Source organism: Micromys minutus (assembly GCF_963924665.1).
Source record: "Micromys minutus genome assembly, chromosome: 11".
Classification (NCBI taxonomy): Eukaryota; Metazoa; Chordata; class Mammalia; order Rodentia; family Muridae; genus Micromys; species Micromys minutus.
Window position 1 is genome coordinate 42381556 of NC_137980.1, and position 18256 is coordinate 42399811.

The following is an 18256-nucleotide window of genomic DNA, read 5'->3' on the forward strand; positions in this document are numbered from 1 at the left end:
TGCACACCTTCCCCCACTCGGGGTTGGTCAGTTTGGACAAAAACCAGAGAGGCTAACAGGCCCACCACTTTGGGGAAAACATATTCCAGTCTGGTCTTGTACTTGTTGGCCTTGTCCATAGGCCACGGGGATGGGGGTGGGAGACTGTCACGAGGAAAAGCTACCGGACCTTTGTTTTAAGCTGTGGGGCTTTTGCCTCAGGCCAGGAGGGTGGGAGGAAATAGAGAGCGTACCAACCTTGCTATCCACGTGTAGCCCCTCTTGCTGCCTGTCTGCTGGACCATCTCCTAGTCCCTCAGAGACTTGGGATTTTAAGCACTGGACTTGAACTGTCCTTAAGAAACATGGCCACACTATGCTCACTATGATGAGAGCCACACTATGCTCACTATAATGACAGCTACACTAGAGAGAGGATCTGGCTGAAGAAAACAGGGGAAAATGAGACACCACCCTGGCAACTTGGTCTCCCTCCATCCCCTTCTGCAAAGTGACGCTGGGTCTTCTGGTCACCTTTGGAGTCTCTGGGGAACACAGTCTGACAGCCACTGTGCCAATCAGCAATGAGTTCCCCCTACAGGCACCGGGTGGCCTCGAGTGACATCTGGCCACTTAGTACTCATGGTGTCCAGACACTGTGCTAAATATTTTAGATCAGCTACTTTTCTCCCTTATAACCTCTGGTCTACAGATAAGGAAACTGAGGCACAGGGAAGGTGAAGGGTTAACTGGGAAGCACAGACCCTCAGCTCTCCCCACCATGGTGCCTCTGGCTGCTGCTGGTCTCTGGCCTCCCTAGGAATTCTAGGGCCTGTGTTTCTAAGGAAACCAAGCCCATGGTTCCTCCGGGAATTGGAAGGACTGGAGGAAATCCCTTTAGTATCCCCAGCAGAACTGTAGGGAGCTGAGGGGAAGATGATGCCTTCCATTTAGGAGCCCAAGTCAAGACACTGGTTGGCAAGGGTCCTCTCACTCAGAGGCCAGGCCACAGGAAGCTCATGACTGGCAACTTGCCTGGTCATTAACAGGCTCTCTCAGCACTGCACAATGTGCCAGACCATGGCTGTAGGGAACACCAGCTGCCCTGTGCTCCCTGTAGCAAGGAAGGGCTGGTTCAGCCTCTCACAGGCTCTGCAGGCTGCAGAAAATACCTTAATGCTGCAATGACTTACCTGGGGTGAGATATGTCTAAACTGTTGTTTGTTTTTGTTTTGATTTTGGTTCTTTGGTTTTAGTTTGTGGTTCATACATCTCTGGCTGACTTGAAACATGTAGCCAAAGCTGGCCTTGAACTCTTGATCATTTTGTTTTCTACTTTCCAAATGCTGGGATTAAAAGTGTGATCCACCACACCCAGCTTCTTGAGTTCTTATTACTCTGGCCCTAGAAGTAATTTCTAAGGTAAATCAGAGAATCCAAATGTGTTGTTCTGTCTGCACAGCAACTGCTATGTCCCCAAAGCTATCAAAGAATCTTCTAAAGACAGAAATGGTGACCCAGGCATGCAATTCCAACTACTCAGCAATGAGGTAGGAATGTCAAAAGTTGAAGGCTAGCCTGGGCTACAGAGTGAGTTCAGGGCTAGCCTGGGCAGCTTAGTCCCAAAGTAACAAGGAAAGTATGGCCTACAGGTAGAGCTCAGTGGTAGAGCACTTGCCTTGTATGTTTAAAGTTCTGGGTTTAGTATCCATTATTGCAAAGGAAAATAAATACATTACTAAGAAATGTAACTTCAGAATGAGCTGGCATCAAGCACCCCCCCCATACACAATGATTTGATTCTCAGTGTTTGGGGGCTCATTTAGCTGTGCCTTGGATCAGCCCCCAAACCCATAGCTCTGCTACCTTTTTCAGGAAGAGCCCTAAGGTGGGATGGGACAATCCCTGCGTGCTACACTGTTATGCAGACCTGCTAGAGACTCGGTCAACTCTGATGTCTTATGGAAGCTGGCCTGGCCTGATCACTGTGGTTGTAAGATAGACCTGATGGTGTCAGAGGGAGTGTGATGGACTGCTAACCGAGGTCGTTCCTGGAGAGGTCAGGAGAGAGGGGACCCCAACAATTGTGTAGCCGAGGTCTAAGGGGCCTTCCTGTCCTTCCGTGCTCTAGAGACCATGGTCCACTTCAGATTGGCTTTGCTTTGCGTGGTTTATTTGTTTGCTTTGCTTTGGGACAGTATCAAGCGGGCCTGGTGCTCTCTGGTTGCCAAGGGATCCTCCTGCTTCCAACTCCCATGTACTGACATTAAAGGTATGAGCTGCCATACCCAGGTGGGCCATTGCTCTTAAAGGGTCAAGTGACAGACCCTCTCTTCCAGAGGAAGGAGGAGATGGTAGGGAGCTTTTTAGAAGTTCATATGGATTCAGGTCAGTCTCTCAGCACTAATACGGGACATTGGGCAAATCACAAGAATGTTTCCTCCTCGGTCTAACAGCAACCGTGATTCTTAGGATGGAGACTAATGATGCTATGTTAGCATTGGCTTCTTGTGGCTACCATATTGGTTAATTATCACTGTGACAAAATCTTTAGGGCTGCTCATAAGTCTATCATTAGTAACACTGTGGCAATTTGATATATCAGACACATGCTGTCTCTGTTTTCTTTTCTGTTGTTGTGCTTTTTTTTTTTTTAAAAGGCAGGACAAAAGCAACAACTTAAGTGATAACGGGTTTGCTTATATTCACAATTCCCGGTTAAAGTTCATCATAGTAGGGAAGTCAAGGCAGGAGCCTAAGGGGAGTGGTCACATTCTGCCCATAATCAGAAACAACAAATGAGTGCATACTTGTGCTCAGCTTGGGCTCCCTATTCTTATATAGTCCAGGACCCAAGCCCAGGGAATGGCTCTGCCCATAGTGGGCTGTGCCTTCCTACATCCATTGACACAATTAAGACAATACCTTGCACACTTGCCCACAGACCAGTCTGATCTATACAATGGCCAGGTGGTTCTAAAATGTGTCAAGTTGACCATTTTTACTAATTGTGACATATATTTTATATTACAGATAGTACATGGTATATAATATAACCTATATATATATTAATGTGCCATCATGTAGTGACAATACTTCATTTTTTACGGAAGATATGAATGGTGACCATCATTAGAGGAGTAAGACTCAGCCAGAAGGGCTTGTCTGGTTCCCTCTTCCACTCAAGCCAGAACTTTGGGTGCTGGACCCAAATGGAAAGAGAGACTCTGCTTTCTAACCAAATAGATCATGGGGTCCCCTGGGCCTGTAGAGCCTGCGGTGGCAAAGCATGCACTGGTGGCTGCCTGTGAAGGGAGATGCTGGGTGGACTGAGACCAATAGAATGTCTTCCCACAGGAGTCAGGGCTGTCGGCTTGGATCGGTGGGCAGCTGCACCCCCTGGAGCATGTCCCCCCACTGCTGGCAGTGTTGCTCATCACTGTGGTCATCGCCTTCTTCACGGAGTTCGCCAGCAACACGGCCACCATCATCATCTTCCTGCCTGTCCTGGCAGAGCTGGTGAGGATCCCCGTGGCCCAACTCCTGACTCAGAGTCCCCTGCTATGGGGTTTCCCTGGGGCTCCGGCTGCCCTGCTTGCTTCCAGGATGCACAGGAGAGTCTGAACCACAGAGCCAGTTCACAAACGACAGGGGCTTCTTTCTTAAAGGAATGCCTTAGAAGTGAGGGTAGTTCCTTCGTGGGAGAATTAACCCATGAGGACATCCTGTGTTTCTTAGGAAGACAGGCAATTTGGGTTCCATGGAAATTCTCGAGTCACCAAACAAGCGCAGGAGAGGGTCCAGCCACAGCACTGTTGCCTCCTGGTTTTAGTCCAAATTTCATCTGTAAGGAGGGTTCCCCTGCAAATTGTGGGGGATCAGAGCTCGCTCCATTTTCCACCGACTAGAGGCCAGCAGCACCCTGTAACAGTGGCAATCCAAGATGTCACCAGACATTGCCAAGAGTCCCCTGGGAGGACAAGTCTCAACCTGTTGAGACCCTTTGCTATAAAAGTCGCCAGCCAGTCTCAGATGGGCTGGGGTCAGGGGTGGTTCGGAGTGATTTATCCAGAACCCTCTTTTGCTAGGCAAGCAAGATCCAGCAAACCTTCCACCAGCAATTTCCTACTCACCCCAACCATCCCCAAGGCACAGAAAGACGCAGGACAACCGTGCAATCTATGATGGATTCAGAAAGGAAACAAAAATCCTGAGGAAGCCAGGCAGGAAGAAAACAAAGCAGGAGAAAGTGAGCTGGCATACACTCTAGACCAATGCTTGGCAGAGATCCAGCCAGGACGAGCTAAGGGCACAGGCTGCCAGCAGACAGATTTCATTCTAGAGCTTAAAAGGCTGTTTGATCTCCTGGCAAATGCCTTTAATCCCAGCACTCGGGAGGCAGAAGCAGAAGCAGTCAGATCTCTGTGAGTTCAAGGCTAGCCTAGTCTACATAGAGAGCAGAGCTAGGATATCTAGGGCTACACAGAAAAATGCTACCTTAAGAGAGAGAGAGGGAGAGGGAGAGGGAGAGGGAGAGGGAGAGGGAGAGGGAGAGGGAGAGGGGGAGGGAGAGGGGGAGGGATTTCTGTTTTATAGTTAAACAGATTTAAAAAAAAAAACCCGCCATAGGACACCCCTCACCGAAGCCGGATAAAATGAAGCAGCGTTGCCACCTTTGGAGGGGGGTTGGCTTAATCTCCTTATCTCTTTGTTTATTGTGTTACTATTTTTTAAAGGATTTATTTATTTACTTTAAGTGAGTATACTGTAGCTGTCTTCAGACACACCAGAAGAGGATGCCAGAATCCATTACAAATGGCTGTGAGCCACCATGTGGTTGCTGGGAATAGAACTCAGGACCTCTGGAAGAGCAGACAGTGCACTTTCAGTGAGCCACCTCTCCAGCCCCGTATGTTTCTATTTTTAGTTGAGGTGACACTGTATCAGCCAAAGACTTACCTGTGTTTCTTTATGGGACACAGACTCCTCTGCCATGAATGGATAGTGTTTAAGCACTGTCCTAATGGTCCCTCAGACATTTCCAGAAAGCCGTCCATGGTCAGAGTGTTTAAGCTCTGTCCTAATGGACAGGGAGCCGTTTCTTGAAAGCTATCACCAAGCAGCTGGTCCTCACCTTGTGTGCACAGGCTGCTAACATCAGACAAGGTTCAAGCCTGGAGTTCCCAGGTAAAAGAACGTGAACACTGGAAACTGTGCTGGATATGAGCAAATTGCCCTCAGTATGAAGTCCTCAAGCCTTTGCTGAGCGGGATTGGATTCATCAGACCCTGTTCTGAAGTCTAGGGCACCTGGTAATAGGTGGAGATGGGGATGCTCTGGGGTGCTATGGAGGAAGGAGAGCAGCTCAAAGCCTACAAGTCGGCAACTGGCCGAAACTAGATCCCATTACAGATACCTAGAAGAGATACCAGTAAAGACCATTTAAATGTGGCTTCTCATCAAAATCAAAATATTTACAGACTGGGGGTGATGATGGAGCTTGTTGAGGAAATTTCTCTATTTCCTGTTGCAGGAATTCCCTCTAAGGGAATATCAGAGATGCAGTCAGCCTAGAGGGTAGGTAGCATCCAGGACCAAGTCACACCGAACTCTCCACCTTAGGACAAGGGGACACCCACCTGCTCTCTCAGCTCCAGCCAGGCCCTGACCACAGGTGCCAGGTGGCAGCTTCTAAAATGGCAAAGGTGGGGACAGGGCCCAGCCTTTATTCTCAGCCTATGGCCCTGGACCACTTGCAGCCTGGGCTTCTGGGAATGTGTGAGAGATGCAGGTCCCACTCAGACGTCGGGTCAGTGGCTGGGGAGGAGCTGGAACCACAAGCTCACTCATGGGAAGGCGGTTTCTAAGCTGCCTGCTCTGTGGTCAAGGGCAGTGTGGCCCTGTCATCGTTGACCTTAAATCCCTCCATTTTCCTAAAACTGCATGTCATGTGTGTTGTGCGTTGTCTCTGTCCCTCTTCTCATGTGCCTCTACAGTTCTGTCACTGTGACAATTTGTGTCACTGACACTCTTCCCAATGGTCTCGATTTCTCACCGGGACTTCTTCCGCCCAGGCTATCCGACTGCACGTTCACCCCTTGTACCTGATGATCCCAGGCACGGTCGGCTGCTCCTATGCCTTCATGCTGCCAGTCTCAACACCCCCCAACTCAATCGCCTTCTCCACCGGACACTTGCTGGTCAAAGACATGGTACGGGTGGGCCTTCCCAGCAGGGTCCTGGCAAGAGGAGGGGTGGGTGGTGACTAGAGACAGCATTGCCAGTCTGTTTCATGCCCCCCACATGAATCTCCTCACTGAGACAGTCGTCATCCTCCTCCTCTCCTTCCTCTCCCCCTCCTACCTTATCCTCCCCCTTTTTCCCTCCTCCTCTTCCTCTATTTTCCTCTTCCCCTAAGCCAGTGGTCCTCAGCCTCCCTAACTCTTCAGCCCTTTAATACAGTTCCTCATTCTGTGGTGACTGCCCCCCCATCATAAGCATATTCTAATTGATAACTTCATAACTGTAATTTTGTTAACGGTTATGAACTATAATGTCAAATATCCCCATTTTCCAGCGGTCTTAGGCAACTCCTGTGAAAGGGTCATTTAACCCTCTAAAGGGGTCGCAGCCCACAGGTTGAGAACCGCTGCCGTGAGCTCCAGTTTCCTCTCTGCCTTTTCTTCCTCTTCCTTCTTTCTCCTCCTCCTCCTCTTCCTCCTCTGCCTCTTTCTTTCTCTCTTCCTCCTCTTCTTCTGTCCACAGCCAGCACTACGTCCATGCATCCTCTGCTCACACAGCTGAGGTCAGTCTGCCGAAGCAGACATCAGACTCCAACAGGAAAAATGGAGACTGGAGCGAGAGTGAGGAGGAGGAGGAGGAGGAAGGAGAGAAAAGAGCTCCTCCCTACTGGCCCCTTTCCTTAGTCGGGTTTGTCTAGTGTAATCTGTGGTCCGGCCACTGGGGGGCAGCACTGCAGAAGATGCAACCGTCTGCTTCCTGGGAGGGTAGGTACTTTGTGTAGTCAAACTGGAAGACTATTCCTCATGCATTAAAAATAATGTGAATTTCAGAATTGCTAGGTGGAAAACAGTGATACAATATGCCGAGGATCGAAATAGAAGGATGAAATGGGCAAGACCGCCCCCCACCGCGAAATGACTCACCAGCCTTGCAAGGAGGGGGGGGAGGGGCGGGGGGGGAGTGGAGTGGAGCTGTCCAGACAGGGAGCCCAGCCCATGCAAATGTCTGAAGTAGAGAAATGCCTTCACTCCGTAACACCAGATGCACAGGATCAGGGGCTGCTGGGGCTGGGTGGGTTCAGACAGAAACGGGTTATTAGATGCAGGGTCTGGGCTTTCAGAAAACGGGCGCCGAGCAATTGAGATGTCTCATTCTGTGACCCTGGCTGGCCTTGAACTTGCAGCTGTCACCTCAATGAAAAGAGAGGGTTTATTCTGGAGCCAAATGTAAGCGAACGTGGTCCTCAGAAACGCGGATTCCAGGCCTGCGGATGCCACCATGTTTTAATGTGCAAACAGCTTCAGGAAGTTTCATAATAACAGAACAGAAAAAGTCAGAAACCAAGGCCCTTTTTTAAACTGTTGGTAGAAACATCAGATAGTAAACTTTGGGACATTGGAACTGGCTAAGAGAAATGACTAAATATTTATTTATAATAGTAACTAGTATTGCTCTATTTATATACTTCTAGCCTACATAAATAATAAAAAAATAAAAATAGAAACATCAGATAGGCAGGTCATAGAAAATCAGTTATGATCCCAGCTCATGGAAGTTGGAGGCAAGAAGATCAGGAAGTCAAGGCCAACCTCAGCTACATGTTAAGTTTGAGGCCAGCCTAGGCGACAAGTCCCTGTCTCATAAACAGGAGACTTTCCTTAACTGTGTCTGTGTTCTCATATGAACATGCATGTGTACCTGTGTCTACATGTGTGTACTGAGTGGGAGGGGCCTAATGATCATCTAAGACTATTGGTCAAGGCTTGACTTTCTCTGTCTCGAGGGGAAATGGATAACTTTGTGAAGTGGCCTTGTGGTTAATTGGCATAACCCATGACCACTCCGGAGCCTGGTGCCTGACACCTAATGACCCTTAGTGGAGGGAGTGTCACCTGGCCTGGGGGCCAGCCTGGGTCCTGGGAAGCATCTGTGGCTTACACCTGTGGCTGGCTCCAGTAAAGCCAGCTACTCGCTGTGAGCCGTGGGCTGAGCCACCATCTCCCGTCTGCTCTGAGGACCTACAGCTCGCTCGGTCTCCACTGCAGGTGCGGACCGGCCTCCTGATGAACCTGATGGGTGTCCTGCTGCTCAGCCTGGCCATGAACACCTGGGCACAGACCATCTTCCAGCTGGGCACCTTTCCAGACTGGGCCAACACCCACGATGCCAACGTGACCGCACTGCCACCCGCCTTGACCAACAACACGGTTCAAACCCTCTGAGCCCTGCTGGGGACTTTTTTTTTTTTCTCCCCGGCCGGACCTTTCCCTGAGGGCTGTTGCTGTCACTTGCTGCTAAGATCCTACAAGCTGATCAAGCAATTCTTTCCTGTAATCTGATAGGTGGCAGCAAGCCAGGATGACCTTCAGTGGTTCCCTGGGGCCACAGGGTTCACTGTCTGCAGCACCTTCTCTTTCTTTCTCATGCATTTCAAAGGCAACTGTCTCCTGTGCCTGCTGCCCTCGGAACAGGCTTTTCTCACCGAGCTGGTCTGTGGCCCGGGTGCAGGAAAGTCCACTTCAGCCACAAGGAACAAAGCAGAAAGGGCGTTTATGTTGCTCACCTGGGGCCGGGGGTATCGATGCTCATGGTTGCCATTGGCTTTAGGTCTCTGGAGACGTCACCAGTACAGAGACTGGAGGGGCTTTGTGACGGCAAAGCTCTGGCCAGATGTTACAGCTGCTCACAGCAGACTGGATTCTACCCTATCTGTTTAGCCATCTCTCTTGTTGATGATACCTGGCTGCCAGAGGTCGGCTTCCATTGCCTGAGGTGGAGGGAGGGCACGGGTCTTCCTGGAGTCTCTCTGCTGCTCCCCAAGTCTCGAAAGCAGAGTACCATGGGGGGTTGAGAAATCCCAACTCATACATCTACCCAAGATGCTTGGGGGTTCTCTCTCTTTTTTTCCCCCATCTGATTCTCTTAGGACCTAGCTCTAAGTCAGACTTACTGGACCCCCATTATCCCTCTAGGACCCTCCTGTCTGTGGTCTTGAGAGGGGCTCTGTGGCTGCAGACCACCAGCTGATTTTACCCTGACAACTGGGTTTGGCCTCCCTGCTCCCACCCCACGTGATCAGTAAGTCTTATCTGCAAAGGCCACAGTCTTCAGGGGTGAGAGAAAAATCGGAAGGACAGTGGAAGAGATCTGGGAGAAAAACAGGGCAAAGTGTCTCAGGCCAGAACTATGCTGTAACATTGTGACATTGTGACATTGTAACATTTTGTGCAGATGGAGACCCCACCCCTTGAAGGACAGCCTTCCACCAGAGGCTGAAGCCTGGAAGTAGACAATTGCTGTCTTTATTCCCAGTAAGAACCTCTGGTATTCTGTGAACAGCACACTGTGGGGACAGTGGGCGGCTCAGAATTCTGTTGACACCTAGGGGCGGAGCTATCACTTCCTCCAGAGGGCAGACATCCCAGGGATGGACACTTTCTGTTACAGCAGTGAGTCCGAGTGTTTTTCCAGAGCTGGGGTGGAGGGGACCCTGAGCTGGAGATGACACTGTAAGACTGAATCAGCCTCAGCACCCTCTGGGGCTGAACGGTGGTGTCCCTCAGGGACCATGGCCTTGTGACCACAGGATTCATGATTTCTGATATTGCTGATTAAAAATGAGCTCAAATAAAGAATGTTGTTGGTCAATACTGGATATGATGACTCTTGGCATTTCAGAATGAAACCCCAGATTGCTGGTCAGGACTTCTGCAAATCTGGCCTCTGACTTCCCTTCCTGTTCTGTCTCCCCTGTGCATACTTCCTGAGCTCTTGGGATGCTTGGTACTTCTTTCCTGGTTTATTACCTCCCCCCCCCCTTCGCCCTGTACAGTAGAAACCATAAAAACAGTTCTCTGGCTCTCTGATGTAACTCAGAGGTCTGGACCAGGTTCCTGCACACCGCTAGTGCTCAGTAAATACTTGTCCCACGAACTGACTACGTGTTGGAACGTGACCTCCGTTTGTTCTTTATGCTTCTCCTTGGTCAGCAGGCACTTAGCCTAGGATGCGCTGGTTCATGTGTAGGACAGGAACAGGCGGTAAGACATATGTACAATGACAGTCCTCATTTAAATGGCCACATGACAAGCTGACTCAGGCTCAGGTTGGCTTCTCTGAGGAGGTGGCATTATGTTGAAGTTGAACACAGTGGCTGGACACTCATAGTTCTGTGGAAATGAGAAGATGGGGGTGGTGGGGAGTCTGGAAGAGGGTGGACAGTGTGGAATAATGGTTCTGGGCTATCCATGGGGTTTTGGACATCCAGCTTCTGTTCCTTCTAGCTGGTGACAGCTATCCTCACCTCTCCCAGGACTGTCACCACTGGTCCCTTTACTAACTGCCTGTATGTTCTCAGCAAGAAACCTGAGGCAAGAGGAGAGAGACACTGACAGAGGCACTCACCACGGTGGTGTGGGAACGGGCGAGGTGGAGTGCCAAAGTCAGAAAGGACAAACAAGCCAATCCCAGCTTTGTTTGACATCTGAAGATGCCCAATAGCCACCCAAAACACTGTGGCCTTGGGACAGATTTGTTGGCTCACATTGCTGCATCTGGGCAGAGCTCTCTGTGGAAGTCCCAGCATCCCAACACCCAGTACCTTCAAGAACATGAGCAAACGTCCTGTGGCATTGCTTGGGGCTGGCTAAACAAGATAGCAGGGTCACAGAACTTGGCTGGGGGAATGTCCCCAGTGGTCACTGACTCTCTGGGGTCCCTCTTTAGTTGACTTCCCGGGGTCCCAGCCCGGACCTTGGTAAGCCGAGTTTCAGAGCAGGTGCTGAGATGGTTGGTTCTGGTTTATTTAATCTCAGGTGTGGCTGCTGCGTCTCATTGATGGGAAAACATAAAGAAGATATGTTTTGGGGGTGGTTCACAGCTGTGGAGACTTGGTGAGACCCACCCCTGATGGGATGAAGAGTGTGGGCACTGGCAAGCTGGGAGTGCAGAAATAAGGGCAGACAGTAGGTGCTATTTGCTGCAGACCACACCCATCCCCTTCTATCCAGGCTGCCTTTCCCTGATTAGACCAGGCTCACCCCATAGTCTGACGTCCATCTTCTTTACTCCAAAACCATTGACCTAAATCTTAATCTAACCAAAAATGTTCCTCATAGAAACATCCAGGATAATGTTGACCCATCACTGGTACCATGGCTTGGCCAACTTGGCACATATAATCCCACATGTCTCACCAACAGAAACACAGAACCCTCCGTGTGGCCTTTCCAGGTCATACCTGGGCATGGGATGGGGAAGGAGAGGTGCATTTGGAAGGAGCAGACCCCATAGTCATGGCGCATGGCTTTCCCTGTCAGAGCTGACCTACACAGCCCCACAACCAAGAATTTCTTCTCCCTCCCTTAGCTTCCAGTCAGACAATGGTCACTGAACTTCAGTGTCAGGAATGCCACCTAAGAATCTGGGGTTCTATCTCTCTTGAGAAACAAAACGCCAAGCTGGGTGTGGTGGTACACACCGGTCATCCCATAGCGTGGTACACTGAATCAGGACAATCGGGAGTTATGCGTGACAGGTAGCCTGAGCTCCAGATAGAAACAAAATGGCAGCAACAATTGTCGGCCTGTGGCAGTCAAACCATAAGCAGCCCTCTCACCCCAGGCCCCTCCTGTCCTTCCTGTCCTGTGCTGGCTCCTGCTTTCCACCTGCCACCCTCCCGGCCTGTGAAGGTCTGTCTCCGCTCCAGCTGTCCCACAGCACTTCCTCACGTGACGGAGTTGGTTGTCATTTGCTCACCTAACATTTGGGCCATGGTATGAGTGACACCCCCCCCCCCAGGCACTTGCAGTGACACAAAGATAAATTATCCTGCTATGCTTTGTGCATTTCTTACACGTTAAGCACATCATATCTGGGATATACTCAATGGAACAAATGTTTTATTGAAATAGATCTCAGGGCAGGCAAGATGGCCTAACAGGTAGAGGTGCTTGCTGCTGAGCTTGCTGGCCCTGAGTTCAATCCCTGGGACCCACATGGTGGAAAGAAAGAAGTAACTCTTTGGATTGTCTGACTACACACTCAAACACACACACACACATACACACACATATACATACACACACACAAATAAACATTATCAAAGTGTTTTTTCAGTTTTAATGTCACTGCTAGAAACTTCTATGGCTCCTGCTGGCAGCTCCTGCTTTATTTGTTAGGTTCTTGGGTAAGACGTGTGTCCACGTCTGTGTGTTTATGATCGCATTAATCTGAGTACCTGTAGAAGCTCACTGAGTCCGGACATGCCCTTCAGCCAGACTAGCCGGCCAGCAAACTCCAGAAACTCCCCCCCCCCCCCGTTCTACCTCCCCGGGGCTGGGACCATGAGCGCCCACCGCCATAGCTGGCTTTCCCCCCATGGATTGAGGGGTCTTGGGTCCTTCTGCCTGCACAGAATGCTTTACAGTGTGAGGTATCTCCACAGCTGCCTGTACGGTTTTAACCGCCTCAACGTTGTCAGCCAGGAGAGCTGTGGCCGTCTTCTCACCCCTTTGCCCGAGGACACTAACCCGCTGTGGGACTGTGAGCCTCACGTCCCTGGGAACAGTTAGATTCCCTACTTCCCCTTTGTCTCGTGGCTCTGATTCCTTCAACATTACATCCCCACCCCCAGCCCAGCTCCGTTGCCTTTTGATGACTCAGAAACCCCTCCAAATGCTGTCAGCCTTGAGGCCAGGTCAGCCTGGCCCAAGTAGAGGTGGCTGCCCACATATTCGAAGAGAATCCCAAAATATCCCCCTCCGCCCTTCCCCTTACCAGGCCTTGTGCTACAGCCCTCCTTCAGCTGCCTGAGGCTTCCCCAAATGGCCTCTGTTTCCTCACAACCAGCTACAGAACTGGGCAAAGGCCGGCCAGGGTTTGTGGGTTGCAGGCAAGACTAGAACTCAGGAGGAAGGGCTTATGACATGGGAATTTAGGTAGCACCTGCTGAAGACCCATGGAGTAGAAAGGTGCTTTGTTCTCTTACTGAAGAGGACACAGACTTCAGAGAGGGACAGTATCTTGCCCAAAGCCATAGAGCACCGCAGAGTAAAACTCATTTGCATTTATTTAGATCTGTGGCCTTTGGGCCAGGGCTGCTACAGAGGCCCCCTGCTCCTTTCGGCCCACTGGACAGCAGAGGACCTAAGCCTCCTACAGAGGGGTGGCACTGTTAAGACTGTGTGTGTGTGTGTGTGTGTGTGTGTGTGTGTGTGTGTGTGTGTGTGTACACATCCTCTTTCCCTCTCTCCTTGTCCCTTCCTACCTTCCCCGTTTTCTGTTTCCTTCTTTCCTGGCTTTAAAACCCTGTTCATTTTCCCACCAAAGTGTGGGTGTCCCCTTGGGCTACCTGGGCAGCGCGCCACCCACTCTAGCAGAGAAGCAGCTTCACAGGGGTGCCCCACACGGCCCAGTCAGGGCTCTGCGGTGTGCCAAGGTTTTGCTCTGGGTGGGGGTGGGGAGCTGTGACCTGTGAAGGCTCCTGGTTTCCGGGAGGGGTTCATAGGCCTCTGAGGGTCTGGTCACAGGTGTCTCATTCAATTATGTACGGCCACTTCCCCATGGCCCAGAACTATATTCGTATAAGGAAGAATGGCTTGCAATTTGAATCTTGTCAAGCGTGTCATGTCCCTTAGCAGGGGAGCCATCCCATGGCCAAAGAGGCCTCTTGGAGACAGAGCCCTAGGGTAGACAGTGGAGGTGCAGGGGAGAAGTCTCTGCGTGCCAGGTGGGAATAGGCTTCAAGAATGGCCTGGAATTACACCTTCAGGACAATCGCTACCGGGGACATGTGCAGGTACTGAGCACCTACTGTTTTCACTGTGGCCTGCATTGAGCACAGCACAGTGTGGCCTTAGCAGAGGTCCCTGTGAGTCCCTGCAGTCTCCTGTGAGTGCTCATCCCCAGAATCAGGGATTAGGAGTGAGGGATAGGGGGAGCAAAGTGGAGTTCCTAGTCTAGTGTTACTGTTGGTGAGCTGTATGGTTTCTGTGAATCTCAGTTTCTTCCTCTGTGAAACGGGCTAATTCTACTTCCCTGCCCTCAGGGTCACCGCCCTGCTTGGAAAGTGTGTCTCCCTCCTCCCACCCCTGGCTGCTCCTGACTCCCTTTCAGGAGAGGATGAGGCAGCTGGCCCAGCCCCCCAGGAGGTGGGCCCCCGGGCAGGGCAGGATGAGGCACGCAGGAGGGTTTGATTGAAGGGAAGAACAGCCAGGACAGGACTCTCCGGACAGGACTCTCCGGACCCCACACTTCCTCTTCACCTGCTGTGGCTGCCCCAGCAGCTGCCTAAAACCCGCCCTCAAAGACCATGAGGAACAGCAGGGGAGCCACGGAACACCTCCTCGGCTTGGGGTACGTCTGGGGATTGGGACACAAAGACCACACGCAAGAGAAGTCAGCAGCCCATTGTAGCGGGTGTGAGGTTAAGTCTCAAGCCTTCCCATGAATCCTCGCCTTTCTGGGACTTGCTTTTCTCCTTGTGGGATGGAAATAATAGCAGTGGCTACAAGGCCACTGAGTGAGAGGGGTGTGCAGAGGGTGCGGCTCGGAGTGAGAGCACCCCCTGCCGCAGCCAACTCAGTACCTGATATGGCTTCCAGTTCTTAAAAGCATTTACGCTCCTTTCTATTGCTTCAGCAGGTCTAGGTCCTGAAACTAACCACACTGTGTAGTTCCACCCCTAAATGTTCTCGGGGCGGCGGGGTGGACCAGGAAGGGGGTGCAGGTGTGGAAAACTCGCGGGTGTGCAGTAGTGACAAGCACCAGTAGGGGGCGCACTCTGCCGTGCTGACCCCGCAGGCAACAGACAGTTGTCTGCAGCGAGGTTCGCAACTGGGGGCAATCCTTAAGACCCGCGTGATGGAAGAGAAGCAAATCCTAGAGATAGCTCATCTGGTGGCTCTTGCAAGTTGTTGTCTGACTTCAACACACACACACACACACACACACACAAATGTTTACTTATTCATTCATTGCATATTTTACATTTATGCCTGCATGTCAACGTCTTTCATTCGCCACCTCAATTTTATTAGATTTTCATTTTGTAGGTTCGTGCTTGCATGCCACTGTGTGTGTGTGCGTGTGCGTGTGTGTTTCTGTGCCTCCTCACTCTCTTGCTACATACTTTCTCAGCTAAGCTTACTCTCCCTCCACAGCTTACCTGCTGCTCCCAGAGCCTGTAACCATGGCATCAGTCCAGACACCTAGTCCCACACACTCAGTATTCCCCAGACTTTGGGCTGCTGACCTACAACCCTGTACCGACTTCCTGAGGAAGGCTCTGATTGGTTCAGCTGTGTTACCCCCGGATGGACGGAGTACCTCTGATTGGTCCATCCGGAAAGTGTGCCCGTTCCAATGGCTATAAGAGGCATCTAGTAGCAGCCTGGTTGGTGGGTTAGAGGAGAGCCACGCCCTCCTGACACATGGCTCCTTTATTTCCTCGTATACAGGTGGAGGTTCTGGCGCTTGGGGTTCTGCAAGGTAGTTGTCCCACTGCAGACGGCCTGGAACGCCTTCTCCCAGCCTGTCCCAGCCAGCTGTAAGGAACTACTGACCCAGCTTCTCCTATGTGTTTCCTTAGCCAGTCTTATCGCAGGCCTGGTTCATCACTGGCTGGTCTCTTTGCAGCTTTATCCTCTGGGACCCCCTGCTTTGGTGACCGCTCTCTGTGGTCTCTTCATCTTCCTGAGCCTGGTCCTGGTGCCCCCCATCCGCTGCCTATTTGCACTCAGTGTGCCTACCCTGGGCTCTGAGCAGGGCCGCCGCTTGCTCCTGTCCTACAGTACAGCCAACCTGGCTGTCGCCGTGGTGCCAAACGTCTTAGCTAACATGCGCGCAGCTGGGCGGGTGCTGAGCTGTGTTACTGAAGGCTGTTTGGAGAGTCTGCTTAATACCACTTACCAGCTGCACCAGGCGGCCAGGGAACTGGGCCCAGCCAGCCAAGCAGTCAGCCGGGGCTTGACCTTCGAGGCAGAGGGCAATGGCTCAGCCTTCCGCCTTCACACGCACACGGTCACTCAGCAGATCCTGGAAGACTTCTCTGGCCTGGAGTTTCTGGCTCGGGCAGCACTGGGGACTCAACGGGTGGTCACCGGGTTGTTGCTGCTGGGTCTCCTGGGCGAGTCGGCCTGGTACCTTCATCGCTACCTCACAGACCTACGCTTCGACAATGTCTATGCGACTAGGCAGCTGGTTCGGCAGTTGGCCCAGGCTGGTGCCACACATCTGCTGGCCTCTCCACCTCCGTGGCTGCTCCAAACAGCCCAGTCTAAGCTGTCACAGGAGGAGCTGCTGAGCTGTCTCCTAAGGCTGGGGCTACTGGCGCTGCTCCTCACAGCCACCGCTGTGACGGTGGCCTCAGACTATGGGGCCTTCCTCTTGGCACAAGCAACGGTTACCTGGGCTCAGAAGTTACCCAGTGTTCCAGTCACACTCACAGTCAAATATGATGTAAGTGTACCAAGTGAAGTAGTCTTGGAATAATCAAATGGGAGGGGTCTGTCCGGTGCTGGGCTTCTTTCTGTTTTTCTTTGCTTGCCTCAGAGTGGTCGTCCTTGGGTATGCCTAGGAGTCTGACAGACAGACAGATGATGTGGAGACATGAGGTATAAGAAAGCAGAGAAGTGGAATGCAGGAAGGGAGAAGGGCTGAGTCCATCCCCACACCCAGTGATTGCTTCCTTCAGCTGGCCCCATCTCCTTTTTACCTCCTTCCCACAAGGCCTTGGTGATGTAGACCCATCAGTAGGTCATGTTAGTAAAGAGCCCGCATGCCCTAATTCCTCCCTGAAAACACCCTCACAGACCCACCCAGAGGTGTACATTGCTAATGTCCTGGGCATTTCTCAGTCCCATCAAGTTGGCAAGACCACCAACACCATATGCATCGATTGGCAGGGCTTTTTTTTTTTTTTTTTGGACAGGGTTTCACTATGTAGTTCTGAGTGACCTGGAATTTGATAACACTGAACGGGCTGCCCTCCAAATCCAGAGATCCACCTGCTTCTTCCTCCTTAATGCTGAGATGAAAGGCATGGACCACCACCCCTGGTACACCCCCTTATTGGGTGGGAGCTGAGCTTCCTGCATGCTAGACAGTCGCTCTGCCCCTGAGCCACTGATACATCTCCAGCTTTAATTAGTTTTCTCTAAAAGTACTTTGCCCAGAGGTAGTAAGAATAACAGAGGTAAGGTTTTTGAGACACGGCTTTGATGACTACTGTGTCACAGTTGACCCTCCCTGGATCCTAACTGTAGTTGGCAGGGCATGGCCTGACAGCGCCTCTGACTTGCCCCTTTTCTCGGTTTTGAAGGCCTCATATAAGGTCCTAGACTTCATCCTCTTCGTCCTCAACCAGCCTCCGGTGGAGAGCGCGTTTGCCTCAGTCCAGCGTTCCTTCCGGTGGGAGCTGCGCTTCACATCCCACGACTGCCATCTGCCCCAGGCTCAACCGCCCCGGGTCGCCGCTGCGCTGGCCGCGGGCACCCTACAGCTGCTGGTTGGTGCCACCTTGGTCCTGCAGGCCTACGCCCAGCGCCTGCGGCACGCCATCGCTGCCTCCTTCTTCCCAGCCCAGGAGGCCAGGAGGCTTAGCCACTTGCAGGCCCGGCTCCAAAGGAGACATGACCGGAGTGACCACGTGGACAGACATGCCAGCACTATGGGCACTCGGGGACCCAGAAAGCCCGGACAGGGGACCAACGCTCTGGAGTCACAGGGATCTCAGGCACATGACTCCCTTTCGGCCTCCGTATGACCTTGAGTAGGTCATTGCAGGTCTCGGAGCTTCAGTATCCGTATCTACATATTGATCACGCATGGCAACAGTGATCTAGCTCCCTTCCACAAGGGATGTGCGCGAAATCTTGGCGAGCGGGAGGCCTGGAAGAGGAAGGAAGGCCCACGTGCAGCACAGAGGACCGGAAGTTTGGGAGGACCAGACAGTTCAGTCTCCCCGCTAGATGGAGATAGCCCTGGCAAACATTCACAGGGAGATCCTGCATGTGGATTCACCTCAGCACCCCTC

The 18256-nt window shown here is 51.7% G+C and overlaps 2 protein-coding genes across 3 annotated transcripts in view; both read left to right on the forward strand.

The window, feature by feature from the left end:
- The window catches only part of SLC13A3 (solute carrier family 13 member 3), a gene marked incomplete at both ends in the record, with an annotated part of 63487 nt that extends 55043 nt beyond the window's left edge, over nucleotides 1-8444 (forward strand). For both annotated transcript variants that reach the window (XM_080924764.1, XM_080924765.1), the window contains 3 exons: nucleotides 3337-3498; nucleotides 6054-6191; nucleotides 8268-8444. In XM_080924764.1, the coding sequence (XP_080780890.1) occupies nucleotides 3337-3498; nucleotides 6054-6191; nucleotides 8268-8444 (477 nt within the window). The remainder of the gene's footprint in view (nucleotides 1-3336; nucleotides 3499-6053; nucleotides 6192-8267) is intronic.
- Nucleotides 8445-14533: 6089 nt separating this feature from the next.
- On the forward strand, nucleotides 14534-17986 carry OCSTAMP (osteoclast stimulatory transmembrane protein; the record flags this gene model as incomplete). Its single annotated transcript, XM_080925617.1, has 3 exons — nucleotides 14534-14577; nucleotides 15681-16680; nucleotides 17543-17986. The coding sequence occupies 3 exons, from the start codon at nucleotides 14534-14536 to the stop codon at nucleotides 17984-17986; spliced, it is 1488 nt and encodes a 495-aa protein (XP_080781743.1).
- Nucleotides 17987-18256: the final 270 nt, after the last annotated feature.